The sequence below is a fragment of the Orycteropus afer genome, unplaced genomic scaffold (assembly GCF_000298275.1).
Source record: "Orycteropus afer afer isolate SDZICR_OR568_19922 unplaced genomic scaffold, OryAfe1.0 scaffold00223, whole genome shotgun sequence".
Taxonomy (NCBI): domain Eukaryota; kingdom Metazoa; phylum Chordata; class Mammalia; order Tubulidentata; family Orycteropodidae; genus Orycteropus; species Orycteropus afer.
In genome coordinates, this window is record NW_006921810.1 from 1,631,072 (window position 1) to 1,643,943 (window position 12,872).

Below are 12,872 nucleotides of genomic sequence, written 5' to 3' on the forward strand. Positions count from 1 at the left end.
AAAAGTGAATTTACTCTGTAAATCTTCACCCAAATCCTAATAAAAAAAAAAAAGTACACTGCTTCATCTTCCTCCAGCAGAGCAGCTGGTGGGTTTGAACCACTGACCTTCTGATTAGCAGCCAAATGACTTACCCACTGTGCCACCAGAACTCCAGTTTATTCTAGTTTAATTCATTTTCTTCCATGACAATAAGTAGGCAAAACCACAAATACAAATTTTGTAAAACAACTCAAAGGATAAGTCACACTAATACATTATATATTTTAAATACAAAAATGTGACATTTATTAAAAACTTACCATCAGAACTTGTGAGGACAAAGCTTTCTGCTTGAGTCTGTTTCTTTATGCCTAAAGTTTTTGGAAACCAGTGAAGATCTATCGGGTAGATATCATCAGGAAGCTTTACTATTTGACTTGTTTCACTGGTTAACAAGTTCCACTTCACTATCTGGTGATCATCACTACATGAATACAGTTCTTCAGCAGTAGTCCAGCCCACACAGCTTACTAATTCTTGATGTGCCTCCAGGTTAAGGAGACATAAAACACACAAAAGTCTTAATCTTAATAAATAATTTGCAGATACAGATTATAAAAAGGAAATAAAATAGGGTCAACCATTTTTCAAGCTTCTAAAGGTATTTTTCATTTTATAACATTTACATTTTTTTCCATACAAAGGAAAATAAATATCAAAAGAGATGTAAAAAGAATGGAAAGCAATGTAAGGAATCCAGATGCCAAAAGAAGAGAGGGGAAAAAAAAAGATTTGACTATATGAAAATTAAAAACCTGTGTTACAAAATACTCCATAAACAAGACCAAAAGACACACAAGACATCAAACAGATCAAAAGGTATTGGCGAACTGGTAGAGGATAGGATACTTTCTTTCTTTATACATATCTGTAAGATTTAAATTATTAGAATAAATATGTATCTTTTGATAAGAAAAAAAATCAGGTATTAACAAGACTAAAATATCACATATTATAATAACGTTATACCTAAGGAAAGGAGCTCTGGTAGCATAGTAGCTAAGGCACTTCACTGCTAACCAGAAGGCTGGCGGTTCAAACCCACCAGCCACTCCTCGGAAAGAAGGTTGGGCAATCCTACTTCCGTAGTGATACTGCCTCGGAAACCCAAGGAGGGGTCGCTGTGAGTCGGGGACAACTCGAAGGCACATAACAACAACAACAACAACAACTGCCTCGGAAACCCAAGGAGGGGTCGCTATGAGTCGTGTCCGACTCAACGGCACATAACAACAACAACAACATACCTAAGGAAAAACTTAAAGTTTAACAGCTGAAACCAAAATCTTTTTTTTTTTTTTTTTAAGTTTTTATTGTGATTTGGGGAAAATTTTACAAAGTAGATTCATTTTATACTTTGCTTTGCGACACTGACTACAATCCCCACAATGTAACAGCTTTCCTCTCACTTCCTCCCCATGGTCACCCTTTCCCTATGTCCTTCCACCTATGCATTCCTGCCTGCCTAGCTTTCACCCAATGCAAATGCTGTTCTTCTGATCTCCCATGGCTAACTATTCTAAGGAGTACATCTCCCTGCTGTAGTTGTTCAGCTCATAAGCCTGTCTATTGTTTGGCTAAAAGACAGCCAAAGGAGTGATTCCAATTCCAGGCCAAAATGATGATTAGGTGTCATAGTCTCAGGGGGTTCACTGGTCTTCATCCAACCAGTAATACTGGTCTTTTTTATGTTCTAAAATCTTAACCAAACTTCATGACATTAAATTCAGAAAGTAATTCTGCTGTAATTTACTGCACACACAAGGTGCATAATGTTGGATAAGACATGAATTCTAAAATTCTTTCTTTAAATCATCTTTCCAGCCTCCAATTTAACAAGATGATTTCAATACAAGTTGAATTGCTCAAGGAGCCCTCAGTTCATCCATCAGGACAGGCTGCTTACCCTAGCACAATTGTGTACCTACAGAAGGCATTTCAAGTTCATCATTTACAAAGCATGTTTTCTCTTCGGCTGGCAGTTCAAACCCACCAGCCACTCCTCGGAAAGAAGGTTGGGTAATCTACTTCCATAGTGATACTGCCTCGGAAACCCAAGGAGGGGTCACTATGAGTTGGATCCAACTCAACAGCCGTGCATTTGGTTTTTTTGGTAAACCTAAATGTCTATATTACAGATCATTCTGGGTTAGGTTTTTCCTCTTACTGTTATTATAGAATCTTTTTATTTCCAACCTTTTTCAGCAACAGTTACATTGGCTGATCTGAGTAGTCAACAAGCTCTTTCTAAGGCAAAAAAAAAAACAATGTGAAACAATTATTCTCAGATGTTGCCAGATTTTAACATTTCAAAGGATTAAGCAAATAACCCAAAAAAGGTATTAAAATACTAAAGGAAGAGCTTAAAAACCTGCACAAAAATGTAATAAAGTAGCATGCAGTGCTCAGAATACAAAGCACAATCAGAAACTTATGTCAGTCGAACATTCTTGAAAAGACTGTTCCAATATATTTGTTGTAGCCTAAACATTATAGGAGTTCTGGTGGTGTAGTGCCTAAGCCATTTGACTGCTAACCAGAAGGCTTGCAGTGCAAACCCACCAGCCATTCCTCTGAAGGAAGATTGCAAAACCTAAAAAGGGAGAAAAGATAAATGCAAAAAAAAAAAAAAAAAACACTAGTACATCTTTATATAAATGGCTAAGAGCACATCAGAGATGTATGATGCAGTTTTTGGTCACTGTATTTGCAAATTAATAGGTTAACTAGAATCATGGGACAAATGAGACGATTACTGGAATAAGAAAGTCTAAAAAGATTCTTATTCTGCAGTTTGAAAAGGTAAGAGCAGACGATGGACATGGTCAAAATCTATAAAATTATATATGGCATGAACCCTGGAGGGCACACTTTGACAACAGATAAAAACTGTTTAAGGAGAAATAAAATGAATTGTATCTTCACCTAAGAGGCAAAACAGATAGACAGAATAACATAAATAAAAATATATATAAATTCAAAAAGGTCAATCAAATGTCAAAATCAGTACTTTTCTAACTACCTACAAATGCAAGATCAGATTTTTATTTCAAACCCACTATTTATCAACATTTTGTAAAACAGAATAAAAAATTAATTACTAGATAAATGGTCTTACATTTGGATGTTGTGGCAACGTCTATTTACCATAAAAATTTCTCAAAATTGACTTCCAATTTCCATACTTATCCCTTCAGAGACCTGCAACAACACAGATTATGACTTTGAATAGTAAAACTGCCCAAAGAATTTTAGAGGAGCCAATCATATCTCTCTCCTTTTACATAATTGAGAACTCTTGGTGACAAAATACAGGATCATGTATTTGAGAAAATAATTGCCACCTTCCCATGTGAAAAATAAAGGTCTGACTACTTAGATTTCCCCCAGTTTGTCCTCCACTTTATCATGATTGTGAAGACAGCAGAGCTCAATGAACACACACCAGCTCACATAAGCAAAGAAATTATTTGATTAAAAAAAAAAACTTCTCTGAGATCCTACTAGACTAAATAAAGACTGCTGCTATGTACTTAAGTATAGTATTCAAGTAGAGTAAGAAAAATGTCAATAAGAATTTGAAAGTAAGATTTAGAACAAATAGTTTGCTTTAGAGAGTTATCTGAACACACATAACCTTAAATATTTCAAAAACAATTTAGCTAAGCTGCCATTAAATGCAAAGAAAAAAAATCCATTCTTCCACTAGAATACCAAATAGAAGAACTTTTAACAATACTATAAAATAAGATCATTATAATAATGTAAGTATTAAAAGGATATGTTTTGGTTCCTTTAAAAGAGATATCTTCAGCCTCATATCACCAGTTTCCAGCAAAATGAAAAAATGGCACTTGATTGTATTCACTGTAAATATAAAAGAGGAAAAATATAATATCAGCATTAAAAACAAACACATGTGCATAAAAATAAATAAAGGCAAATAAAACATCTTAGAATACCCCAAAGAACACTGAAACTCGTTAAATACATGAAAAGAGGAGGAAAACTAGTAAGTAAGCCCATCTTGATAAGGGATGGTTGAGGGCCATACGTTGAACCCATGGGGTCCTCTACAACCTGCCTAAGATCACCCTAGTCCAGAGCACCAGTAAGTAAGTCAGGTCAAATAAAGAAAAGGCTGTCCTCGGGATGAATTAAAAGATTTTTTAAACTGGGAACCCCTCATCACAGATCAATTTTGGTGGAATGGACAAAGATTAAATTTCAAAGGTCTCAGTGGGGGCTAAACTACGTTTCTTAAGGGCACTGATAATTCTGGAATCCACATGGACATTATCCACCTATTGGCCCAATATGGGGTTTACATTCTGTGGGTGTAGACATATCACCCAACAGTTCATGTTTACCAGTAACAGTATACAAAATAAGTGAGGTATTTATGTAAGTTACTTTATTACCTCTTATCTTATATAAAAATTGCAGCATGAATGCCAAACAAAAACTTGGAAGTATATGACTCCCCAAATAACTACGTCATCAAAAGATACAAATGAAAAAACTGTTAAATTGTCTGAGTCCGATTTATACTTACAGAATTCTGAGTAATTTCATTAACTATAATAATAATAAATCAAATGAAAGTATAATAAAGGGAAAAAATCCTTTTCACCAGATAGAAAATTACTGCTAAAAACATCAAAAGAAGTACAGGCTGTATACCTAAGAATCCAGTAGGCCTCTCTCATGATTTCAAATTCCTCTAATCCAGAAGACCTTTAGATTAGCAATGTGCTAAATACGGCTGCATTTCACCCTTTTGTCTTATTCTACTCATAAATTTGTTAAACTAGGGGGGGGAAATTGTCTAGACTGCAACTAGGGTCAGAAACCTTTTCTCTAATACTCTTAGGAAAATTTCTGTTGAACTTCAAAAATATGAAACTATGTATAGCAGCTAAAATACAATCTCTCCCAGACACACTTCAGAGGTTCAATGTTTGTTTCCTAGGCGTTCCAGCACCTTCTTCAAAACTCCTACCTCCCTTCTATCAGATCTCCTCCAATAACAGAGGGGGGGAAAGTAAGTGAGTGAGTGAGTGAGTGAGTAGGTAAGTAAGTAAATATATATATATATATATATATATATATATATACACACATATATATATGGCTATGAGTCCGGTCCAATTCGACGACACACAACAATATATATATTTGCAAAATGCTGTTTTTTAATGATTAAAATTCATTCCACTTCTTATAGGGATTTTAAAATAATAAAACTAGATAATTTCTTTTAAAATTGTGATTTGGGTGAAAGTTTACAAAGCAAATTCAATTTCCATACAGCAGTTCACATACACTTTGACCCATGACATTGACTACAATTTACCCCAATGCAACAGCTCCACTCCTGCTTCCTCCTCATAGTACCTCTTCCCTGTGTCCATCCCTACATGTACTCCTGCTCCCTGAACTGTCTCCCTGTGCATAAACACCCCTTCTTTTTCCCATGATTGTTCTCTCCAAGGAGTGTATCTACCTCAGGTAAATGTTCAACTCATACACCTGTCTTTTGTTTGGCTGGAAGCCACATGGGTGGGTTCAATTCCAGATGTGAAGGGCAGCTAGGGGCCATAGTCTCAGTGGTTCCACCAGGCTCTATCAGACCAGCAAACCTGGTCCCCCCTTTTTTTTACTTTCCCAAATGATTCTGAGTTTTGTTCCACATTGTTCTCCCTCTCTATCCAGCATCTCCTACATAGATCCCCTTCTAAGTGGTTGACAGTGGTAGCTGGCACCATTTAGTTCTTCTGGTCTCATAATCATATAGGCTGCAGATTGCATAGTGTACCAGTCACTAGGACTAATTGTTTCCACGAATCTTTGGTTTTCTTCATTCTCCTTTGCTCTCGACAAGGAGAGACCCATCGTTGCATCTAGATGGCTGCTTGCTAGATAATTTTTTTTAATTGGGATTTGAGTGGAAGCTTACAGAGCAAATTCATTTTCCATACAACAGTTCATATACATTTTGTTTCATGACATTGATTGCAATCCCCACAATTTAACAGTTCTCTTCCTACTTCCTCCCTGGGTTACCTTTTCTCTGTGTCCTTTCCTGTGCATTCCTGCCCTCTGAGCTACCTCCCTGTGTAAATATTGCCCTTCTGATCTCCCCTGATTGATTGTTTTAAGGAGTGTACCTACCTAATGTAAATGTTCACCTTACATGCCTATCTATTATTGGCTAGAAGCCACAGGACTGAGTTCAATTCCAAGTCTGAAGGGTGAAAAACAGATAAATTGTTGAGAAACATCACAGACGTCAAATACACAAGAAAATATATATAGAAGCTGAATATACTATCACAATCAGAAACCTGAAAGATCTTTGGCAAAGGCACAATGTTTCCTACATCACAACACCTCAAAATTGTTGGAATCCATAATAATTAGGATAATTGATCACCTTCAAAAATCAAACCAAACTCACTACAATCGAGTCAATTCGACTCACAGTGACCCCTCTTGGGGTTTCCAAGGTGGTATCTCTATGGATGTAGATTGCCCAATCTTCCTTCCAAGGAATGGCTGGTGGGTTTGAACCTCCAACCTTCTGGTTAGCTGTCAAATGCCTTAGGCACTACGCCACCAGAGCTCAGAAATCATATGTTGTTGTTGTTGTTATGTGCCTTCAAGTCACACCCGACTCATAGCGACCCCCTCCTTAGGTTTCCGAGGCAGTATCACTATGGAAGTAGATTGCCCAATCTTCCTTCCAAGGAGTGGCTGGTGGGTTTGAATAGCCAACCTTCTGGTTAGCAGTCAAGTGCCTTAGGCACTATGCTACTAAAGAAATCATAATCCTCTATAAATAGTCAAGGCAATATGATTTTTATAAGAAAGGAATCATAAGCATATTTATACCAAGTTCTATTTAGGTCATTTGCTTATCGGCTAACCCTACCGTGTTGACATTAATAGAGATAGCTAGTTTGGCCATATTTTAAAATGTCCACTTTATCACCCAAACAATCCTCTAAGTTGATACCTCTGACTGGACTCCTACATCTCTCTTCCAGAAGAGAAGGAAAAGAAACAGATGCTTTCCTCAGCTTGGCCCCATCCTACAGACTTCCTCACAGACTAGAGCTGAGATCTTTTGTATAGCAGGAAAGAGAGGCAGGCTCACCATTTTCAGGGCAAAGACATAACAAGCAAAGGAAACAGGCTTATGAATGACAGTATAGTTTAATAGTAACGACTTCCCAAACTGCAAAAAACCAAACTCACTGTCATCGAGTCAATTCCGACTCATAGTGACCTCCTTTGGGTTTCTGAGGTGGTAAATCTTTACAGAAGTATATTGCCCAGCCTTCCTTCCACAGAGTGGCTGGTGGGTTTGGACCGCCAATCTTCTGGTTAGTAGTCAAACGCCTTAGGCACTACGCCACCAGAGCTCCTTAAAGACTCCCCAACCCACCCAATCCCCTGTATGCATTTACTAAAGTGTATAAGTACGCTATGGTAATTATATTCCTTACAATAAGCTATGATTATTATTAAGCACTAGATATTGTCAACCACACTTCAGTATTGTTCTTATAGACTATATTTATCATCCCTCTGCAGGTAGGCCTAATAAATTCTAGCCAATAAACCAAGTGATTCACAAATATAATAAAATACGTGAATCATTTCATTTTTTAATTCATGCTTTAATTTACCAACTAGCAGAAAAGAATCACCCAACACAATATGCTGTTGTTGTTGTTAGGCGCCATCGAGTCGCTTCCGACTCATAGCGACCCCATACACAGCAGAATGAAATATACTAGAATATATACTGGGAGCTCTGGTAGCATAGTGGCTAAGACACTTGCCCGCTAACCAGACGGCTGGCGGTTCAAACCCACCAGCCACTCCTCGGAAGGAAGGTTGGGCAATCCTACTTCCGTAGTGATACTGCCTCGGAAACCCAAGGAGGGGTCGCTATGAGTCGGGGCCGACTCCACGGCACATAACAACAACAACAACAAGAATATATACTAGAATACTGAATAACTATTTTTAAAATGAGCTGGGTCTACATGTGTTGACAGCGAAAGATGTCTAAAATACGTTAAATAATAAAAGCAAGGTGTACAGCAATATTACAAAAAGCAATTCTTCTGTGTAAATAAAAAGTGATAATTATTTAAGGCTGGTGGACATAAAAACACTTTTCTGGGAAGATATGCAAGACACGTAATAATAGAGATTTTTGTAAGGGTAGAGTCACTGGAATGAGAAGAGGTTCTTTGCATTTTATATCTTTCTGTACTGCTTGAATTTTCTAACCATATTTATAATTTTTTTTTATTAATCTATCCATGTATTTGATAGGATTATCTGAGTGACAGGATACAGCCTAATTTTGTTTTCTTCTTTGTATGATTCTGCAGTTAAAAGAAACTCAATGGGTGTTATTTTTTCATAAGGTCTCCATTCTCATTCTCTTTGCCATCTCTACTGTACTTGACCCTTTTCTTATTGAAACTCACCTAGTGTATCTTCCTGATACTATGTTTCCCTCTTTATTATTTATAGGTATTTTATCTCTGTAGCCTGTTTAACTCATTGCCATCAAGTTGATTCTGACTCATGGTGACCTCATGTAAAACAGGGCTAATACCTAATTCACAGTTTGGATATGATGATTAAATGAGATAATGGATATAAAATGTCCAGGGGAGTGTCTGCCACATCGTTGTTGTGTTGTTAGGTGCCATCAATTGGTTCCAAGTCATAGTGACCCTATGCACAACAGAATGAAACACTGTTGGGTCATGTACCAATCTCATAATCATTGTTGTTTGAGCCCCTGTTGCAGCTATCTCACTGAGAGTCTTGAAGGTCTTCCTCTTCTTTGTGAACCCTCTACTTTACATGATGTCTTTCTCCAGGAACTAATCCCTCCTGATAACATGTCCAAAGTACATGAAATGAAGCCTCGCCATCCTTCCTTCTAAGGAGCATTCTGGCTCCTTAGAAGTTCTTGGATGAAATACTTCATCCAAGAGGTATTTCTTTGTTCTTCTGGCAGTCTAATGTATATTCAATATTCTTCGTTAACATCATAATTCAAAGGCATCAATTCTTCTCTGCTCTTCTTTATTCATTGTCCAGCTTTCACATGCATATAAGGCAACAGAAAAATACCATGCCTTGAATATAAAAAGCACTCAGTAATTGCTATTTGTAGTGAAAATTGTTGTTTTTATCACCCCACATATATTTGGGTTTTTTTCTAGCTACAAACAATTTCTCTTTGGGACAACAATTTCCTCACTCTTGGCCCACGTGGCTTGAGTGAAGCCAGCATGATACCCAGACTTAAGCCAATTAGAGCATTCCATTCCTTCCACATAGTGCCTGTTTTGCAGGTGGCCCAGAACTTTCATTCAAACAAATTAAGGGGAAGAAAAGCTCTCCTTACCCCCTGGTCTTTAATTTTAGAGGATTTGAGGCTCAAGTTACTGTAACTATCTTACCACTGCAAGGGGAGAGCCTGGAGATGCCAGAGGCCACTGTGTGGAACCTGAGAAAAATGCAAAGACAGTGGAATGCAGAGTAGAGCAAAGAAAAGAAACTAAATCCTGGTGTCTTTGTTGGAGTCCTAAATCCAGTTATACTCACCTGACTTTTTAGTTATGAGCACCAATAACTTTTTTCTCAAGACAATTTGGATTGGGTTTCCTGTCACTTATAATCTAGGGGGTCTTAGTTGAGATATTACTGTTATTTATTCTTCCTAAATTCTAAGAATGAACATTTCCCAAATATGTCGTTATCCTGTCTATGCTCACAACCTAAAAAATCTAATCTATTCTTACTGTTCCAACTATTCCTATAACACCATATCCTGTTATCTCTCTTGAGCTATGTTCTCTACCTATACTGCCCACTGCATATATATTCTTGAATATAACCCCATAATTCCAACCTACATGAATAAAACAAATCCATATTTCAAAATTACTAAAAAAAAAAAACCTGTTCCACTTCCCAGTTTCCTGTTTTTTCTGTGATAAGTTAGGTGAGTGTTTCAATAAGATTAATGTACAAGGAGATTTATACTATAAAGAGAAATATTCACTACTATCTATATTTTATATATACAAAACTCACTGCCGTGGAGTTGGGGTCAGACCAACTCATAGCAACCCCTCCTTGAGTTTCCAAGGTAGTATCTCTGCGAAGTAGATTGCCTAACCTTCCTTCCAAGGAGTGGCTGGTAGGTTTGAACCACCAGCCTTCTGATTAGCAGTCAAATGCCTTGAGCACTACACCACCAGAGCTCCTATTATATATATATATATATATATATATATATATATATATATAATATAATTAATGAATTTGATTAATATAGTACATATATTAATCTTAAGCAACATTCTTAAATACTTATAGCTTGCTCACATAAATTAATGTTTATTCATTTTGCATTAGTTGTTAAAAATTCATATTTTTAAACATTAACTTACCAATCTAATTGCTGACATTTAAAAATGCTGTACACACTTCAGAAGGCAGATAAAACACATATTATAATGATTACAAAACTTAATGGTATGCTTGTTGTTGTTGTTGTTGTTATGTGCCATCGAGTCGGCCCGACTCATAGCAACCCCTCCTTGGGTTTCCGAGGCAGTATCACTACGGAAGTAGGATTGCCCAACCTTCCTTCCGAGGAGTGGCTGGTGGGTAAAGAACTGCAAATGCAGAGTTTAATTCTAATGCTAATTCTTCTCTTTGAATTCACTTTTTCCTTTGAGGCAAAATTTTACTTTTCTAATGTAAAAAATAGGAGCTCTGGTAGTGCAGTACCTAAGGCACTTGACTGCTAACCAGAAAGCTGGCAGTTCAAACCCACCAGCAACTCCTCGGAAGGAAGGTTGAGCAACCTACTTCCATAGTGATACTTCCTCCGAAACCCAAGGAGTTGGGTCCAACTTGAGGGCACATAACAACAACAAATGTAAAAAATGAGGGTTACCTTCTTAGTCTGCCTGCAACGCAGTAAGGATTGATAGTAGATGATTCTAGACCAGGAAAATGAGACTTGTGGTTATGCTTTACAAAATGACTGTAACCCAATCCATTCTAGTTGGACCCATTTCTTTTCATAATTAGACTCAGTAATTTCATGTCCAATGTACTGGCAACCATCAATCATGTCTTTATTTCCTGTTGTTGTTGTTAGGTGCCCTCAAGTCATCTCTGACTCATAGCAACCCTATGCACAGCAGAATGAAACACTGCCCAGTCTCGTGCCAGCTCTACGATCCTTGCTATACTTGAGCCCATCGCAGCAGCCACTGTGTCAATCCATCTCCTTGAGGGCTTTCTGCTCTTTCATCAACTCGCCACCTTACCAAGCATGACATCCTTCTCCAGGGAATGGTCCCTTCTGACAACATGACCAAAGTAGGTGACACAAAGTCTGGCTATTCTCGCTTCCAGGAAGCATTCCATCTGCACTTTCTCCAGGACAGATTTGTTAGATCTTTTAACAGTCCATGGACTTTTAGCATTCTTCGTGAGCACCCCAACTCAAAAGCATCAACTCTTTTTTGGTCTTCCTTATCTGTCCAGCTCTGACATGCATATGAGGCAACTGAAAATACCATGGCTTGTGTCAGGTGCACCTCAGTCCTCAAGGAGTCTTCACCACTTGAAAGAAGTCTTTTGCAGCCGATCTGCCCAGTGCTATACGTCATCTGATGTCCTGATTGCTGCTTCCATTGGTGTTGACTGTAGAAGCAAGCAATATGAAGTCTTTGACAACTTCAATCTTTTCTCCATTTATCATGATGCTGCTTATTGCTCCCATTGTGAGGATTTTTGTTTTCTTTATATTGAGATGTTATCCATACTGAAGACTGTAGTCTTCAATCTTCATCTGTAAGTGCTTCAAGTCATCCTCACTTTCAGCAAACAAAGTTGGGTCGTCAGCATATCGCAGGTTGTTAATGATTCTTCCTCCAATTCTGATGCCACGTTCTTCTTCATATAGTCCAGCTTCTCAGATTATTTTCTCAGCATACAGATTGAATAAGTAGGGTGAAAGGATATAACCCTGATGCACTCCCTTCTGGACTTTAAACCATGCAGTGTCCTCTTATTGTTCGAACAACAGCCTCCTGGTCTATGTACAGGTTCCTCATGAGTACAATTAAGTGTTCTGGAATGCCCATTATTCTCAATGTTACCCATAATTTGCTATGATCCATACAATCACATGCTTTTGCATAGTCAATAAAACACAAGTAAATATATTTCTGGTATTCTTTGCTTTAAGCCAAGATCGATCTTACATCAGCAATTATATCCCTCATTCCACATCCTCTTCTGAATCCAGCTTGCATTTCTGGAAGTTGTCTGTCAATATACTGCTGCAACCATTTTTGAATTAACTTCAGTAAGATTTTACTTGCATGTGATTTTAATCATACTTTTCAATAATTTCCACATTTTGTGGGATCACCTTTCTTTGGAATGGGTACAATAATGGATCTCTTCCAGTCAGTTGGCCAGGCAGCTGTCTTCCAAATCTCTTGGCATAGCCGAAAGAGCGCCTCTAGTGTGGCATCCATTTGTTGAAACATTTCAATGGGTATTCCATCCATTCCTGAAGGCTTGTTTTTTGCCACTTCCTTCAACACAACTTCAACTTCTTCCTCCAATACCATTGGTTCTGATCATATGCCACCTCCTGAAATGAATAAGCATCGACCAATTCTCTTTGGTACACTGACTCTGTGTATTTCCTCAATCTTCTTTTGATGCTTCCTAAATCTGGTAGCATAGTGGCTAAG

General features: G+C 37.6%; 1 protein-coding gene across 1 annotated transcript in view; it reads right to left on the bottom strand.

Annotated features, from left to right (window-relative positions):
* Positions 1 to 3,862, bottom strand: part of IFT80 (intraflagellar transport 80) — a 259,541-nt gene extending 255,679 nt beyond the window's left edge. Inside the window, exons 1-2 of the mRNA XM_007948772.1 lie at positions 3,826 to 3,862; positions 303 to 524 (exon numbers count right to left, since the gene is read on the bottom strand). Of these exons, the coding sequence (XP_007946963.1) occupies positions 303 to 524; positions 3,826 to 3,862 (259 nt within the window). The remainder of the gene's footprint in view (positions 1 to 302; positions 525 to 3,825) is intronic.
* Between the last annotated feature and the right edge of the window lie 9,010 nt (positions 3,863 to 12,872).